Source organism: Lates calcarifer, linkage group LG20, assembly GCF_001640805.2.
Source record: "Lates calcarifer isolate ASB-BC8 linkage group LG20, TLL_Latcal_v3, whole genome shotgun sequence".
Lineage (NCBI taxonomy): Eukaryota > Metazoa > Chordata > Actinopteri > Centropomidae > Lates > Lates calcarifer.
The window spans coordinates 12,359,870-12,379,170 of NC_066852.1; the positions used below are offsets into that span (position 1 = coordinate 12,359,870).

Here is a 19,301-nt window from a genome sequence, read left to right on the forward strand (position 1 = left end):
GCTGGTGGTGAGGAATGAGGTTTGTGCAGTATAAAAACACCACATTAAGCACATACAGTACAGTATCCAGCCCACTCGCTCTCACCAAGATCCTCAGAGATCATGCCGGGTTACACAGGTCAGTCATATCAATCTTATGCATGAAACAGTAAAGTACATTATTTTGTTGTTCAGTTGTCCTTATGTAGCCTTTAGAAAATGCTTCCTCCTAGGTGAGAGACCAAATGAGTCACAGATGCAGATGTCACATCTCACATCTCACTGTGGGCTTCAATAAATTTATCACCCAGGAAGTCAAATCTAACACCAAGAGCACCACCACTGACAAACCTATCAACTTTTGCCACTGTTCACTTCTGGCAAAGAGAAGCCTTTTATGGCTGATAACTTGATTTGAGTGTTGATTCCTTGAACCTAAAACTATCATTCATTTTCATAGCTAGTACAGTAAGTGTATGTGCAAATCTTTCTGCAATGAAAACAAATCACTGAGTCATGCGATTGTTATCGTAAATGACATGTGAGCATTTACCTGTGGGAAGTGCAATGAATGAATGAATGAAACGTGTTATTGCTGATTCACATTATATTAGCACAACAAAAACACACTGTACCTCCAACTCTCTGCCTGCAGATCGTTTCCAGGTTATCAGCCCAGTGCAGTAGTTAAAAGTTTTCCACAACTTCTGATCACTATCAAGGCACATTTTCATTCCTTCCTATGGTGACTCACTGAGCCTCTACAGTTTCTTGGCTAACTGGCATTGAATGAGCTGTGACCTGGGTTCCTGCAGTTGGGTCTTTAACAGAAATTGTGTAGCAGTGGGGCAGTAAATCTAAACATTTCCTAATTAATATAAATGGATACCATTAGAACAGACTGAGGGTTTCTTAAGGCCTCAGTGTGCTTCACACAAACAAGGTTGCTCAACATGTCGTCTGACTACGTCTTAAGGTGTTTGTGCCTGCTTTAGACGGCCACACTCAGACACAAAAAGTTGCTGTCCTATCCTCCTCCTGAGTCTTTGCAGTCTCTATGTAATTATGTTCATGAATGATGTCTTATTATAGTGGGTGGTTGGCTTCTCAGCTATTGCAAGACTGTCTGTCCTCTCATGTCCGCTTCCTTTAGAGTTTTAGTATCACCCACACTGACTGACTGATGTGGCCTCTGTACTGAAGTGCCTATGTCTCAGTTCAGTTGTTAATTTCAAGTAAACTGCTGGCATTTTGAGAGACATAAAAACAGCACATAATGTCACATTCATATAGAGTTTCGTGCAAGTTGTCTTGCTTCTTCTTGAGTTAATTTATCAAAAAAAAGAAAGTAGGTGTCCATGGTGCAAAATGCTGAGAAAGCGGTTACCATGCGAGAAAATCCACCTACGTTATCACTGAATTTAATCTCTGAGCTAATGACATGATCATGCAGCCCCCTTAAATGAAACCACAAAGCTGAAAAAAAGTAATGAGACATTTAAAGTAGAAGGCAGTCAGATGAAATCCATTGCATGTTGTGCTTTACATATATATTTTCGCTGAGCTCAGAACATCCGCAGCATGAAACTTAGCTGCTGGTTAAGCTGAGTATTCAGAAAATGAGCAGGCTGCAACCCATTTCAACCCACAACTTCAGAATTGTTTCCCAGAAACATAACATTTTCATGGTAACAAATGTGAACAAACTGTAAATTAATCATCATCCATGTGGCCTGTTTGTTGCCACCTGAAGTCTACTACCTACTCGTAAACGTAAAACAAGCTCAGTTAACAGGTTTTACTGGGAACAGGAAATATTTAAGTGGAGTTTGAGAAAATACCAAATGGAATGGAAGTTATTATAATATATAATTATATGTTATTATAATTATAATATCTCAACATCTTTTCACACTTTTGTCTCCACCAAATGTGATAAACTTGATGCGACTGATAGCAGATTCATTTCCTGTATGAAAATAAGCCACATTACATTCCATGCCACTTCAAAAACTTCTGTACTTGTGCTTGTCTTCCATCACTCATTTCTCAAATGTATTCTCTTAATAGTACCACACCCAGCCATCTTCATACACAATTAATCACACCATGAGAGCCATTCAACAGCATAGAGGCACATTACAAATATGCTGCTTAAGTGGTTGTTGTTTCCAGAGCCATTGGGTCATCTCTCCTGCCTGACTGGTCAATAAAGTGTGTTAGGAGAAGCCTGGTTGGGTGGCTAAGTGTAGATGTCTGCCGTCACCTATTTGTTTGACTGGGGCACATCTTCTCTGCCTCACTGGCTACAAACCATGCACTCTAGCATAGCCGACATATGAACTACTGCTCAACTTACACAAAAGTATGAACATTTATAATAAATACTTTGATGTTTTGGGAAATACCCTTTTTTTTTTGTTGTTTTCCTGTTACTGCATGTTCAAACAGCACATAAGGTAAATTTAAGAGGCACAGTTGCATACAAGGTTAATGGAAAGACAGAGATTCAGCCTGCGTGGCACATACTGATGTGAAGGCGCATCCACAGAATTGCATGACATAATTTATTCAGATTTGTCAGTGGCATTATTCATGCTGCCAATCTCTCACAGTCTACCACATCTCAGACGTGTTGCATTGCATTCAGCTCTGGTGACAGGGGAGAGCGCTGAAGTATACTGAACTCATTGTGATGATCATGAAACTAGTTTGAGTCGACTTTTGGTGTATTATCATGCTGAAAGCAAGAAGACGGTAAATTGTAGCCAAAGAGGGATGCACATGATCAGCAACAATACTCAGATAGGCTGTGGCATTCAAACCATAGTTAAAAAGTGTGCAAAGAAAATATTCCCCACACCATTACACCACCAGCAGCCAACACAAGTCAGGTTGGTTCCATGGATTCATGCTGTTGACACCAAATTCTGATCCTACCATCGTACCCAAGCAGAAATCTAGATTCATCAGACCAGGCTATGTTTTTCTAGTCCTCAACTGTCCAGTCTTGGTGAGCCCATCCACCTCAAGATTTGACATGTTGTGCTTTCTGAGTTGCTGTTCTGCTCACCACTGTTGTAAAGAGTGGTTATCTGAGTTATTAGTGTAGAGACACAGTGGTGTGAATCTCATAATCTAACTCTTAGCAAGAAAAGGTATATTCTCAAAACATCAAACTCTTTCTGTGGAATCTTCTCACCAGCCTTTTTTCTGTCCTCTGTTCACTGTGTTCACAGTGTTTTCTTCCAGAACTGCATTTAGTCAACAGCACTTCTGTAGTAAACATAAGTATTCATAACATAATATGCATCAATATTCATAAATATGTTACAGCTGTTGCTTGTGTGCTATTGTGTATTGCATAAAACTAACACATGTGTGTTTATAAAATTGGTTGAGGTTTATGATGATGCTGATACCTAAGATTTACAATGACATACTGGTGCATCTCAAAAAATTGGAATATCGTGAAAAAGTTCAATATTTTTTTGTCAGTTAATTCAGAAAGTGGAAATTGTACATATTCTAGATTCATTACATTTCAAGCGTTTTTTTAATTTTATTTTAATGTTGATAATTAAGGTCTACAGCTAAGAAAAACAGAAAATAGTGTATCTCAAAATATTAGAATATCTCATTTGGAGTTTAAGTAAATCACAATTTATGCAGTATAAATACCATGAATCTCTCTGGTTCAGTACACACAACCACAATCATGGGGAAGACTGCTGACTTAACAGCTGTCCAGAAGACTCTCACTGACACCCTTCACAAGGAGGGTAAGCCACAGAAGATTGTCACTGAAAGACCTGGCTGTTTGCAGAGTGCTGTATCAAAGCGTATTCATGGAAAGTTGACTGGAAGGGAAAAGTGTGGTAGGAAAAGTAACAAGCATGATCTCAGCCTTGAGGAGATTGTCAAGCAAGGCTGATTCAAGAACTTGGGCAAGCTTCACGAGGAGTGGACTGAAGCTGGAGTCAGTGCATCAAGAGCCACCACACAGAGATGTGTCCGGGAAATGGGCTACAAGTGTTGCAGTCCTTGTGTCAAGCCACTTCTGAACCAGAGACAATGTCAGAAGCGTCTTACCTGGTCTGAGGAGATAAAGGACTAGACCAAAGTCCTCTTTTCAGATGAAAGTAAATTTTGCATTTCATTTGGAAATCAAGGTCCCAGAGTCTGAAGGATGAGTGGAGAGGCACAGAATCCAAGTTGCTTGAAGTCCAGTGTGAAGTTTCCATAGTTTGGGGTGCCATGTCATCTGCTGGTGTTGATCCACTGTGTTTTATCAGGTCCAAAGTCAATGCAGCTGTCTACCAAGAGATCTTAGAGCACTTCATGCTTCCATCCGACAAAAAAGAACTTTTCCACAGTATTCTAACTTTTTGAGATGCACCTGTAATATGCTCGGACTAAGATAACAGTTTGGAGATTTTAGTGTATTGTGGGTAGCCTATGCCTGTAATTTATCACAGTTTTACCACTAATCATTTATGCAACAAATTACAAACATTTGTTTTTGTGACTCTGAATGTAGAGGTTATTCTGCAGCACAAACATTACATCATGACACAGGTTTGGTTTAAAGGTGTCTTGCTGTGCTCTTGATGCTCTTAATTGACTCATAGGAAAAGCAGCAGAACCTCTATTAACATCTGCAGAGTGGACGATGAATGTTTGTTTAATGCACATCAGAGCTGATGGAGATTATTCCTGCCATGCTTGTATAAATAAGGTGGACCTTTGTTCAGTAGTTTCTCCCCCTGGAGGGGTTGCACAGCAAGCTGGGGCCAGACTAATTTATGTGTGTAGCCCAGGCACAAAGCCAGGAAATTAGGGGGTTTGGGTTATTGGAGTTTTGCTAATGTAAAACACAAGATGCACACGCACACCCAGCGTCAGAGCAGCAATGCATCTCTGCCAGGATAAATATTAATTCATGATGAGGTTAACCTAGCAGCAGCCTGCAGATTGGTATTGCTTCAACAGGAAACAGAGAAAACCAGGTTGGTTGTATGGGTGCAAACAGTTCTGGTTACCTGTGACTCTGGGCTGGGTGTTTGCTCAGGGGTGACAGAATTATGACAGAGTTGCATGCTAGCAATTTTACCTCATTAATTTAGAATGTGTTTGTGAAGTGACATGTCAATATATTATCCTTTGTAGTTTTGAATGTCACATACATATTGTTTTGTACAACTAAAAATATTTTAATATGGATAAATAACAGAAATAAACCAACCCATCAACACTGGATGAAGTTAACCCAGCCAGCGTCATATTGACCTAGACTGTGTCAATTTTGACCAGGTGTTTAGCATGAAGAGTGGTCAAGTGGTATAGTCCCAGCACTGGTTCTTACACCTCCTATGATTCAACCAGTCGAATCTTTCCATTGGACCATCCCTGCCAGATTAAGGCTAATGTTTCCACAAGAAACCAATGAGTCTCAAATCCAATAACCATAACCTTTATAATGCCATAGGAGTTATTTTCTCAGGTGTGAGGATTAAACTATAATATACTGTTATAGATTACGATTACTGTAATTACTATAGCTGTACTAATCAAATGTTGTGCATGTGTTCCAGTCATTAACAAACTGCAGGGAAAGCACATAAGGCTGCACAAGTTTTTTTTTTTTTTTTTTCAGTGGTGGTGATGAAGTATAAGGGTTATTTATAAGCAAAGGAAGCCAGGCACAGTGTTTTTTATGTGTTCCTTTGTAGCACCTTTGTATATGATTTCCATACAGATTACATAAAGAATATTTCCACTGTTTTTTTCTGAATTTCAGTATGCTTAGAACAGGAAGTGACTTCAGCTTCAGTTTTTGCTATTCTTCACATCTTTACCGTCAGTGACAGACAGAGTTTTGCTTACGCAGCACAGTTTTGAGACAGACGTCAGAGCTAAATGTGATGTTTGGGCCCCAACCTCTTCAACTTTTGTCCTTCCCCACCCTTTAGCTTCACTCTTATGTGAATAATCATGGATGGAAATTCACTACAATGTGACTCCTACAACATAGAAACACCAGAAAATGTGATCAAATACATGCAGCATTTACAAGTATAACTAGCCACAGGTTTAAGTCACACAGTCAGTTGAGATATATGTGTCATTAAAGGGAAAAAAAAGTCAGCGCTGCATCACTATGAACTACATTTAGTTGGTGGTAGAGCTGCTTATCTAGAATCTATCTGGTATTTCCCTATTTCGTGCATGCTGAGTTCACCAACAACTGCAACCTACATCTCCATCATTAAAAATGTATAAACCCACTGCTGAGATTTAATTATTTGAATACTCTCAAAGCGTACAGTATGTCTGCATATGAAAGACAGACAGAGAGACTGTGTCATTTTTGGCAAACATCCAGCACTGCGCTGCTTGGGGGACTACTATAAAACAGAAGGAGTTTTCTGCACCTGACCTGGATTTCTTCTTAAAACACCTTGAGAGAACTGAACCGGGCAGGTTTCATCTTTCTGTGATGTGCATGTTTTATCTTCACACTGATATGATATAGTATATCTGTAATGGGCCTTTCTCACAGTAAATAGTATGGTTTTTTGCAGTTTTGGAAGAAGTATTGAGATCTTTTCCTGAAGAAAAAATAGCAATACTACAATGTAAAAATACTTCATTTTATACCATGAAATCACACATACTTTAAATATAGTATTGTCAGCAAAAAAAATACACAAAACCACCCATAATACACAATGGACTCCTTCAGAATATTACATTTGTTATTGTATAGTTATTAATAATGTTACCAATGTGACCTAATTTTAACTTCATTTTTACAGTGACTATAGGTGTATACACTGAAATAAAATTTAGTAACTTTCCACTATTAAGTATTAGAATAATAACATTAATGGTGGCTGTGTTCAGTTTAAATCATTATAAGAAGTCAGCATGTACAATACCAGCACCCTGGAACTGCATAGCACTTAGTTTTTATTCATATCATTGATTACACCTGTTATGTCAAACATACCTGCAGATTCTGATGCACATGGAGTCTCAGTTGGTTAACATCAATACTATGAGTATGCAACATGTTTTTATGAGGCTGTCAAACACTGGTGTGAAACAAGAGTTCCCTCTGCAGGACAAAAGCTGGAAGCACCACCACAAAATGGACAAATACAGTAACTCAAGGTTTTGGTGACATCTAGTGTAAAATGAAGGTGTGTGTGTGTGTGTGTGTGTGTGGTGTGTGCGATCAAAGCTCCAGATCAGCGTAATCTACAAATCTTCAAATAATTGTCTTATACTGATTTGGCTATTGTTTTCAATGGTCTATGGGACTGGTTTTTATCCCAGCATGCACTGAAGGTAGGATACACCCCGGAAAAGTTGCCACTGTCTCTATTTTGGCAGCATTATGAACAGAGGGATAACTGTGGTTCAAGGAAGTGTGAGTCTTTCCCTATTCCAACCATTTCAGTGCTACAGCACACATTTGAATATATTTAATTCATATAAAATGTACCTGTATATTTTCATTGTCTTGAGAAAACACAGGCCTCTTTTGTTGTGCATAACCTTTATTTGTTACTATAGTTTTGCTATAGCATTTAGTACTCATTTGGTAAAATAAAATTTAAAAAAAAATTAGCTGAGTTATCTATTTGAAAAATATAGGGACATCTTTATAAGTACTACTGTGCAAATAATACTGAGCAGCAGAGAATGGTGGCAACATAAAGAAGAAATGCGCTTCAGACACAATTATAGTTTGTCACCAGAGAAAAAAAGAAATTAGCATTAAGGTTGAATTAAGCTAGCAGCATAAAGAGAGCCTACAAAAGCTCTAGATGTGTGTGCTCAGACAGCATGAAAGGCATGTGCACTGTAAACAGAAAATATTAAAATGAAATCAGCTTTGAAATAACACATGAAGCTACAATATATTTTCATATTATACACATACTGTGCACAATAACACATGCATACTTGTACAGGAAAGGAGCATTGTCTGATTTGAACACGCCAGGATTATTACAGTGAATATTTACTGTGCACAACATTACACCACCACCATCTCTTGTTCCCACCATATACTATCTAGCCATTCTCTGTCCATCAGTTATTACTTGAACTGCATAGGGAATTAGTTACTATCTGCAGCATCGCTCTGACTGAAAGGCTGCAGAGCTAAGACCTCTGCAAACAGTCAGCACAGTCACACATCTACATGTATTTTGGGGCTTTTGGGCAGATTAGCATTAAAGCTCTGAGTGAAACATCATGCACTGACATTAGAGTCTAGTTCCAATGGTCTTCACATAAGGACTCTCATCTCAGTCATTTTAAAGATTTGTCTTATTGCTGTCCAAGAGGAAAACTGGTTTTATTTGAGCTTTTGTTTTATAACCAGGTGAACCTCACATGGGGGTCCAGCGTACAGATAACTTCTCAGTTCTTTTTTAAAGGTACTGTAGGTGTCTGAGGTTAGTCATTGCTAGCAGGGAAGGCAGTGTTTGAGCAGTTAATCATTACTGTTATTCAAAGCCGTAACATCCATCTGAATACCTATCTAGGATACATACTGAACTGTAAGTACAGTTGAGCAAAGTGGCAAGACTTTAACATAACACAACCCAAATTAAAATAAGGGGGAGAACTGACAAAAAGCTGCAATGTCACCACTCTTTCATATACAATTCTATGTTGCAGGAGCACCAGATCCAAGTGTGTGGGAAGATCTACACTGTTAATGTCACTATATACAGTGTAATCAAGCCCATTTATGTTCAGAATAGCGATAAGATGTGATATAAATCTATAAGAAGCATCCGTTTTTCTTAAAAAAAATAAATAAATACAAAACCACAAAATTAATATTTATTTGGCCATTAACGAAATGATTGTTTGATTACAGGTGTGTCCCAATGAATGTTATTTACAAGGGAGACCTGATCGAGACAACAGTTCAAAAGACTGTCTGTAATCTGCTCTTTTTTTTAAACAGCCATTATATTAGAAAATTAACACTGTTAACTGCTGCATTTGCTTACACTGTCTTAAATTTGATATCACCATGATTTCTCTTTTCTTTTGATAATATTGAAACAATGGTGTTCAAGGTACAGTGGTGAGAATGAGGTCTATTAAATAAAATCTTTCAAACCTCAAAGGTACATTTTTAAACAGTAGTCCAGAGCTCAATGAGAGGTTGATTTTATTGAGTGTTGTTTACTTAGTGGTATTTTTCATGGCTTCTACTCTGCCCTAAAATATAAAATAATAGAAAACAAGATAATCTCACATGGTTTCAACCACCAACAATCAAACCAGTGTGAGTCAGAAATCATGTAAAAATGTCCACTGAGTTGTTATCCTGTGAAGCTGACAGTTCATGGACTCAGAAGACCCACAGCCACAGGAAGTGACATCACCAGTGACAAAAGCCAAGGTGCAGATTTGAACATAACACTAATTGCAGAGCAGATCGGCAGGATCCCTGCAACAGAGCAGAGTGTGAGTTAAAATATTGTTTCTACTGGTGTTTGGAGGCAACAAACAGCCACACAACAACTCTACTCACTATGATGCACAGCCATGCTGTTCTCCTTCCAGCTGTTGCCCTGGTAAACTCTGCAGGTGTAGGTGTAAGGCTTCTCATCAGCCAACGGGGCCCAGGTGAGGCGGCACAGTGTGGGAGTGACCAGGCTGACATTGCTTCTCCTACGATCCTCGGTGGACACGTAGATGACGGCATTGGGGTAGGTGCTGCCCACCAGCCGGCTGTCCTGCCGATACTCACAGTAGGGCCCAGGGATCTGGTAGGTGGGAGGAAACTCACAGTCCACCCTGACATTTCGCTCCAGGTAAGTTAGACATGGAAACATCTGGGGCCCACGTGGAGTGAACAGAAACTGGGACACTGAGTTCACTGAAAGAGATGCAAACAGGATGTGAATCGCCATTACAGAATGCCCATAGAAGAACAGTTACATTCATAATACACAAAAGTATATTGTACTTGTTTTTTTTTTTTTGGTTTTTTTTGCTAAAATGTTTTATTCAAAGCAGCTCAAGCTCTGTCTGCATGAGGATCATGAGTGAACAGAAATGACTGTGTTCAGCTCAGGAAGCAGACTCAGCCACTCACAGACATTTAATACTGTAGGTACTTATGGAAATCAAAAGCATTCAATAAAAAGTTAATAATAGAGTTATTTTGAAATAAAAACGAATAAAATGTTTGTTTTTTAATAATTGAAGCAATTAAGAAACTCTTGTGTTATGCTGCCTACCTAACTGACTAACTGGATCAGTTTGTGAGCTTAGATTAGTCAGAGACAGCGTTAGCATTGGTAGCTAGCTCCTCTTGATTTTAGCAACCACACAAAAAGTCTCTGTTTTTAATCCTCAGAGTTGTGTGTCTGTCGCTGAGGAACATATTCAGAATCAAAATGCTCATAATGCCAAGGTACCTCTGAATATAGCAGCTAACGTTAGCTGTTAACTCACCTTGCTAGTTAGCCGGTTAGCTAGGTCATTTAAAATTAAAAAGTGACGTCATGAAATTAAAAGTCATTGTGAAATGAAAATTCAATTTAGGCTAAATGAAAATAGAAATGAACAATTAAACTAAATAAGAATGATAAAATAACATTTCGTTTTAATAGTTAATCAAATTGTGTTTTATATGCAGCATTCAATTATATTAGGTCTTTGCTGATATTTTTTTCATTTTAACGTGAGTGTTTTTCTCATGAACAATGAGATGAAAAAAGAAAGAAAAAAAGAAAAGAAAATCCAGTAACATTAACTGTGACCAAATATGTATGCATGAAAACGTCTAAATTAGTGATGGTACTGTAATCCAGAGCTTTAGGGATTATGTAACCTATTACAACCCCCTCCCATCTTCCATTGTAAGTATAAAAGTTTAATTTAGGGTTGAGAGTAACTGCATCTTTTGAAATAAAGCTGATATCTTTATTATTAAACTTCTACATTTGGATTACATGATCCTAACGAAACGTTACAAATCTCTATAGAGGAAATCCTTTGCTGCAGTACTACTGAATTCTTATCTGTTGGTCTTTTGTGGACTACTGGACGAACGGCAATTGCTCTCAGAGTGCCTTTAAGTATAATACGAGATGTCTCTTTGCAACAATTCATCTTTTTGATACAACACAGTGGCCTTTTTAAATCCAGCATTGAATGGAGGAGTGACCAACATTAAACTAAGTTAACAGTGACATGCCAGTCTGAAAATAAACATGTAAAAAATAAAATACGGAATCACACGTACTGTGCTGAGTTTGGTGCGTTATCATTATCCTGCCAAAGAGGAGACAGGCCGTGGCGAACAGGTGCAGCTCCATGGTGATCGGTATCTGTCCGGTCGGATCAATAACCTTCACACCACGTTATTACCTGGCAGAGTTCAACATGGGACAACATGAGAAAGTTGCAGCCCCCAAAACACCATCAGTGACCAACGCAGAGCGCGAGGTGCTTTTAGCCTATGGAGACACAAAGTAAACAACCTATAGGCGTAAACCGCACCGTGTATTTGGCTACTGTATCCACTACCGCATCTGTATCGGGCCTGGTTCTGCTGCTCTCCCTGCAGCCCAAATGCGGATAGGACTACGCCCATGCAGTGTCTTTGCACTGCAGCAAACTGCCGAGATATGCGCACACTTTGTCTTTACTGCAGGTGAAAGAGCCGGGCAACCGATGCAGACGCATTTTTGACACAAACCGAACCAATCTGAAAAGATCAGATTATCTATTGTGACATGTCTACGCCTTATTTATTTTTTGAGGGGGGGTCTGCAGAGGAGAGAGAGACGGTCTTACCTGGTATTCGGTTCTTGTTTCGGGGCTGAGCTGCGCCGGTGTGGCCGGAGTGCAGAGCAGCATCAGCAGAGTAGCGCTGATTGTTCGACTACTAGGATGCAGTTATCGCTCTGCACGTCCTCACTCAGACACATACACAGAGGCTGAAGGCTACACACATAAAATCCTCAATGTGCTATTCTCTGAGTAGGGATCCAGAAGCAGAGAAATTTGGAGGAGAAATAAATTTCCGTTTCCTTCCATTTATCAGAAAACAAAGTTTCTGCTCTGAGCTGAGATTTCATGCTCATTCCCCCTCATGTGTGACTCAAGCTTAATGAGAAGGCTGTAAACTCTTTATATAGGGTTCCTGTAAGAAACTGGAGCTTCGGTCTTTTGACACTGTATTGAGATGGAGATGCCTTTGTTTTTTAAAACACGTAGAGGGCAACCAATCAATTTGCTTTACCTGTTATCATTAATCTCATTCAGGAGCTTAGCTGTTGTATGGGGTCTGTTATCTTGGTGCAAAAGAAGAGTTCCCTCTGCAGGACAAAAACTGGAAGCACCACCACAAAAATGACAGCAATCAATGTTTTGGTGGCATCTAGTGTAGAGGAAAGGTGATGGAGAGAGATATTAAGCTCAAAATGGTCACATGGCAAATGCAGATGTGATCCTTCTTCAAATTTTCTTTGTTGTGGTTTAGAGATTACACACCAACAAATGCACTGTAGTGTATTTAAACTGAATTTATAGCTTAAAAAACAGAGTTTTTCTTTTAACTCACTTGTCTTTGTGTAGAAAAGAAAAATATACATGTACGAATATTTCTATTCCAAGCACTTCTTTGCAAATAATACAGAGCAGCAAAAATTAAAATAGTTAAACAGTTATTGTGTTACTATTGTACTGGCTATGATGCACACACTATACGGGCCGTATAAAAGACGAACAAAACAGACTACAATCTGCTGTCTCCTAGTTCTTATAGTGCAGTAATACCAACTAGTACCCAATAGAAGATATATTCACTGTTGCGTTTTCTTTTACTTTACCTAAATGTATGTACAGTGGTTGTTAAAGAGGATCAACGGAACCAATGTTCAGTGAGAGAATGTGAACCCATAATGAGACAACTGCAGGCTGTGACAAACAGGTGCGGCTCCATGGAGACTGGTATCTGTCTGATCAGATCAATACCTGGCAGAATTCAACATGGGACAACATAAAAAAGTTGCATCCCCAGAATACCATCTGTGATTAAAACAGAAACACACAAGAGGCACTCAATCTGCATACAGACACAAAGTGTAAACTGCACTGTATATCACTGAATCCCACTGGTGCAGTAAAAGCAGGCCTGGATGTGCTGTTCTGCCTGCAGAACAACACTAACTGCAGATGAGACTGTACCCATGCAGTGTCTTTACACTGTATTTTGTGTCACTGGGACACATTATAATCATATGGTAAACATAAAGACATGTGTCCTGTGTGGTGCATGTAGCAATATATTTTTGATATTGTTATATGGTAATACATGAATACCCATATCTGGTATGTACACACATATTTAAAGATGAAAAATGGGAAGCTATGGAAGAAAAATGCAATCATTTTAAGGTAGAAATTGCTATTTAAGAAATGTAAAATGCTGAGACAATATTCAGAGGTGTTTTCAAAGTGGCCCTGGTAGATAGAAACATTTCTGCTGTTACAGCAATTATGGGTCACCTCTGCAGTGTATTGGCTTTATCTAAAATACACCAGTAACAACTTTATTTTCAAAATACATTTTTGTAGATTTTTAATCCACTGTGGAGCTGAACTGTGTGTTCATATGTACAGTAATTGGGCTGTAAAGAATAGATATGGTATAACTGTAACAATATGCACATATTATGCTTTTCCAGTGTTTCTGCTCATTGTGCTATAGTGAAATAACAAGTTACCTGTGCAGTTGCAGTGTCTGAGATACTTGATCAAGGATATCAGTTATTACCTCTCTGGAACATACAGGCTGTGGTCTGGACCATCAAAGTCTCCACAAACTTTGCAGACAATAAACTTTGCCAAGAGCAAACAGCATAAAACAGTAATTTCTTCAGAATAAAAGCATGTTCACAGAAAAAAAAATAAGAATGCTAACAATATTTATGTTAGTAAAATGCTTGTAAATTGAACATTTCTTTAAAATGCACAAATTCCATCTTTGTCAGATATTACGGACCTGCCTGTTATTTTTTGTGACACATGCATGTAGCCTATGACGACCATGACAGGTGTCACGGCCCAACAGGCACCGTTAAGGAGAATCAAATTACCCCAAAATGTGTCACATCAGGCTCTGTAATGGTACAAGTACTGATCGCAGAGGGTAAGAGAGATACAAGAAAATAAACACACAAACTTAAATTGCTTTTCTACATGAAACTACAGTTTTTTTATGGACCTTAATATTAAAATACTGGTAAAGTGTTAAAAGGCAGTGACTTAATCAATACTTGGTGCAGTTTGACGGTATAATGATAGTATCATACTCATAGTATAGTGTACATCATTGAAGAAGAATAGGTGATGGCTCTGTGCTTCATCTGCAGTGTATCAGCAGTAGCATCCAGCAGAGGAGCAGCAGGGATCACAGCAGAATCTCTAATGAATACTTTTGGCAGGGATCACTGCTCCCTCTGCCTCTCAAAGTCAAGATGGAGGAGACGTGATTGAAAAATGTGTCTTGTTAATATTTTAAGTAAAATACAGGTTAAAGTGGCAGATATCCCCTGCTTCCATTGTTTGCTGTGGTTTGTTCCTTTTAGAGACCTCTGCAACACTTCTGCCAGTGTCCTGGGAGACTGCCTCAGTATGGCAGTTGTTCAGCAGCTGTCTAGGAAGGACCTTGACAAAATGGATGAGCAGTGTGAAGAGGGTGAGGAGGATACAGTGAGGGGATACAGAGGATATAGTTGATCTAACTCAGCGGATTTAACAAGAGTAAATTCTAGTTGTTTGTAGGCAACATTCAGTAAGACAACATTTTATCGTTTTACATTGCCATAGAAGTTCATATTCAGAGCAGCATTTGTCACACTGTATATATTCAGCAACACAGTACTGACTATCAAGAGGCTAGCAGTCAGTCAATTACTAGACTTGTAAGATACCAGAGAATGATGCTAGAGTAAATGTATTGCCATGCTAGTGGTGTGGCTCAAGGGATGGCAATGTTGGTCAGATGGTTGCCATAAAGCTTTGTTCAGACATTTATGGACTCAGATAAAAAAGATGACTCTGTGTTTTTCATGTAGAACTGGTTTTGTGGTGTTCAGTTACTCTAAATAACTGTTTGGTGTCATTTAGTATTTATATATTTGGTTCATGACCAAATAATTGTAAAACTTATGACATTCCCATCGGCCTCAGCAACACTTTGTATTTAATCTAATTTTGAAACGTTAGCATAACATGCTAAGATAAAATGGTTTCTAAACATTACCATCAGCATATTATCATTGCCATTTCACGTTAGCATGCTGACATTAGCATTTGGCTTAAAGACAAAACACCTCAGGTATTTTCTTCATCCTACTTAAGTTGCAAACAACAGCAGCTCATTGAAGCTGCCCGTTTAAATAAAAGTTGCTCTTGAAATTGAAAACATAAATACAGACTGCTCAGTTCAATCTGCAGTTAAAATCAGTCCTCTGGACTTTTACTGCCGACCACGCTTAAATAATCATTTTCCAAAAGCTTCCTTACTGATCGCCGCAAACTCTCAAGATTTTTGTAAAGCTTTTTGTTTGAGAACAACATTATCTTAGTGCTTGTGGAGAGAAAAAGATGTGTTTTCAAATTTAGTGTGACCATACTCCAGATCAGTCATGGCTTCCACATATACTTCTCAGTTTTGTCTAATTTGGCCTCTGTCATTGCTTCTGTGCAATATTAATGTATTATTAACAATATAAGCATCATAAACGTTACTCAAACACATATTGTATCATCCTGTGTGTTATGCCTTCATGATATTTTATGGAGAAGTAAATGGAGAATAAAAGACCCTTAAAAGATTGGTTTAATTGAACTGTCTGCATGCTTGTATTTAAAATGTATATGTTACGAGTTATGCCTGTAAAAGTAGCTGAGAAACTGCTGACACATATTGCTTGTTAACTGAATGAGGAAATGTAGAACAGCTGCTGAGGTGTCTCAGCTAATCAAACCCTCATCTCAACATTTCCTCTTTTTTTCTCATTCAGCAGCCTGGATTCAGTCTTTTGATACAGGGCCAGAGGTTTGTGTATTGACACGTGATCCTCTGTCTTCTGGTTAAACAGAGGGTAAAAATCAATAAAAATCCTTATACGATACTGAGGAATGTCCCCAAAGTCCACTGGAGCAGCATTTTCTCCCACCTTCTCTCTCCCCCTCCCCTCTCTTTCTCTGTCCCCCTCCCTCTCTCCTATGTTTCTTCTATAAGCCGACCTCTACTGTATCTACCCCTGGCATCACACTGCAGAGCACCGAGGAAAGCTCAAACTGCATCAGACAAGGTGAGAGTGATTCATATACTATTATATGCTGAACTGGAGCTAGGCTAGAATACTGAGCTGTGCTATAGAGAATGGTCTCCTTTCTTTATTCTGGAGGAAATCTTTGGTTAAACACTGGAGTCAGCACTAAAGCAAATACATGAATGAAGGCGAGAGTAGGTTTGCATCAAGCAAACAAAATATTGCTGAACCGCTTTATCTATTTTCTTGACATTTTGAATCCAAGTGAGCAAATAATCAACCCGTGCTCTCGGGAGACGTAAAGCACAGAAATGCGTCAATGTTGGCAATTGACCAGTGAAGTTTGCAGTTCGTCTCTTTGTGGCGCAAACAGTGAGGATGTATTGCACTCATTTATTCAGTATTATGGTACAGTGACTTTTCTACAGTAACCTCTGTGGGTTTGCATAAGAGCTGCAGAAGTGTGGTATTCATGTCTCTGAAATCTGACCCCGCTCTTTACAGCACAGTCAGCTTTATCTGCTTGGAACCTCAATAATGTAAAGACATGACAGCAAAATAAAAAGTCTTCTTCTGGTTCTGGTTTTGCTGTATGTAATTACCTGGTGTGAATTTGCTCTGATTCTTTTTTTTCCCAATATCTTCTTTTGTTCATTTGTTTGTTTTGTTTTTTCAGGAAAGTTGGAAGAATGTTCTTCCTTACCACAATTTTACTCTTTGGTGAGATCATTTACACTTTACATAATGTTATTAAAGGATATTTAATCTAATATTTGTACATTTTATTTCTTCTGTTTCGAATGAGTTCCTGCTATTGCTGATGTGTTTTTAATAGATTTTGTGAATACAGTATCTGACCATTTCTCTGGTTACACTGTACATAGGCTTTGCATCAGCTCAGAAGGTGATTCAGTTGACCTACTGCTCAATAGATGAGCACCACCTCCGGATGGATTGCAAATATGCGCCTTCAGCTGAGTCACCAGAAGTATTTTGCAAGTACACACAGGGTGAACGACTCCTCGACACCACCGACCCAGATGAGGAGCAGCACGCCCCCTTCAAGCACCGTGCCAAAGCCCGCATCTTCCCGGGAAACAACTGTCGCCTGCTGTTTAAGAACCTGCCCAACGGCAAGTCCAACTTCACCTGCAACATCAAACAGGCCGAGTCGGGAACCACAGCCACCAAAACCTCAGTGGTTGAGAAAAGTAAGATACGTCTGCTTATGGACATTGTTTACCACAGCTGTGCACATCCTGTTATTTTAAACACAAACAAAAACATATGGTGGCTGCTGGGAAAAAAAAAAAAAAAGTTCCTCTTTCTGAACTTGCATTATTTTTTTCTTATTGCAGAGCTCCTCCTCCCCTGCTCAGCGTGGAGTGTCCTGTTACAAAGCTGCAGTGGCCTACTGCTGACCTTGATGACACTTCCCATGCTGCTGGAAATTCACTGGCTGTGAAACTGCTGCATACCTTAACACTGCACCCATAATCATCTGGTGACTGCTACTGGCCTTCCCACAAGTTGTGTGTATGCACAAAGTGCAATGAGTTGAACTGAATGTACGTACAATATACGCTGTATTTGGTATGTCACAGGCCTGAATACTCTGCATCATCATACACTCAATAATAAGCACACATACTACTGCATACACATATATATGTGTATGCATATATCCATATATCCAACTTAATTCTACAATACTCTCACATATAACCAGTTGTTGAAGTGTACAGTTCAAGTCTGTTGGATGCAGACTCTTTTCTGACAGACTTGCCTGACAGGGTGATGAGCAAAAAGCATGAATGTGACTTAGTCCTAAAATTGAAAGTCTATATTCTGTAATATGTACTATCTACATTCAGTAATATTAGTGATTTTATTCAATGTACTGAAAGATATTGAGCTTTAGCCTCTAGTCTTAATAACAAAATAGGAAAAACTGTCAATGAGAGACTTTAAAAAGAGATGAAAACTGCTTTTGCTATACAATCTAGCAATTTAAATTTTCCCAGCTCAGTAGTGATGCAACATTGCACTCCGCAACGTGACATTATTGCTGAGTTTCATCGCTTTTTAAGGTAAGCAATCTATTTTGCCTGACTGAAATCTGTCCCCTGTGTCTCTTCTTGGCTGCCAAACGATGAAGGGAGGTAGAGGCCACCTTGTGCCACACAGGTCCTCTAGTGGAAGATTGTGTTGTATTTGTCGATAAGAACTGGGCAGGGCAGGGCCTTTTAGCTCTGGCACGGTTTAATCTAATGATGAATGGACAAACACAAACTTTGAAACTGTTTTTGACTGATTTATGGACGCATGCATGAGCAATAATATCTCTATTCTATTCTATTCTATTCTGAGGAGACAATGTATAAAATCTTGCTATGATTGTGACAAAGAAAACCGAAACACAAACTCTGTGTTTATTTTGCCTTTCACTTGTGCCTGAGACACATGATCCATGTTCAGCCGAGGCTCATAAATATACAGTATATCTCTGAGGGCTGTAAGTCAGACCCACATTAATGGTCCTATTTATACATTGACATTGAATATGCTTTTTATGGTGCAATGTTTTCTCTGATAATGTAAAGGATTTTTACTCATGTATATAGTTGAGTAGGTGGAGTGTAGCCAAAGCACAATCATTTAAATGCACTGAAAAGCACTGCTGTACTATGTACTGTATAATGACAATAAACTGAACTGAAATTTAAAGGCATCAACAAAGCAGAATGACACTTGTTAAATGATACTAACCAACCAAAATGAATCGTTGAGGCACTTTTTGTCAAAGACAAATATAATGTAAGCGTAAATTAAATGTGTTTATGCATGATGTCTGACGTGTGTCTGGAGTTACTGTTTTACTGAAGGTGCTGTTGATCTCCCGTAGAGGGCAGCACTGGGTTAAATCAGATTGTTCTGGACAGAGAAGGCAAAAGAAGGCGGCAATGACTGCAGAATTTACAGTCA

The 19,301-nt window shown here is 38.8% G+C and overlaps 1 protein-coding gene across 1 annotated transcript; it reads right to left on the bottom strand.

The window, feature by feature from the left end:
* Positions 1 to 8,822: 8,822 nt before the first annotated feature.
* si:ch211-215c18.3 (uncharacterized) lies at positions 8,823 to 12,190 on the bottom strand. Its single transcript, XM_051078802.1, has 4 exons — positions 11,824 to 12,190; positions 11,270 to 11,394; positions 9,548 to 9,895; positions 8,823 to 9,463 (listed from the first exon to the last, which is right to left on the bottom strand). The coding sequence occupies exons 2-4, from the start codon at positions 11,340 to 11,342 to the stop codon at positions 9,357 to 9,359; spliced, it is 528 nt and encodes a 175-aa protein (XP_050934759.1). The 5' UTR covers positions 11,343 to 11,394; positions 11,824 to 12,190; the 3' UTR covers positions 8,823 to 9,356.
* Between the last annotated feature and the right edge of the window lie 7,111 nt (positions 12,191 to 19,301).

Excerpts from the sequence above, each read along its gene's own strand:
- si:ch211-215c18.3 (XM_051078802.1), bottom strand. The coding sequence starts at position 11,342 with ATGGAGCTGCACCTGTTCGCCACGGCCTGTCTCCTCTTTGGCAGGATA. Across the intron at positions 9,896-11,269 it reads AACGCACCAAACTCAGCACA|TGAACTCAGTGTCCCAGTTT; the intron begins GTACGTGTGATT and ends CATCTCTTTCAG. Across the intron at positions 9,464-9,547 it reads CAGCATGGCTGTGCATCATA|GGATCCTGCCGATCTGCTCT; the intron begins GTGAGTAGAGTT and ends GCTCTGTTGCAG.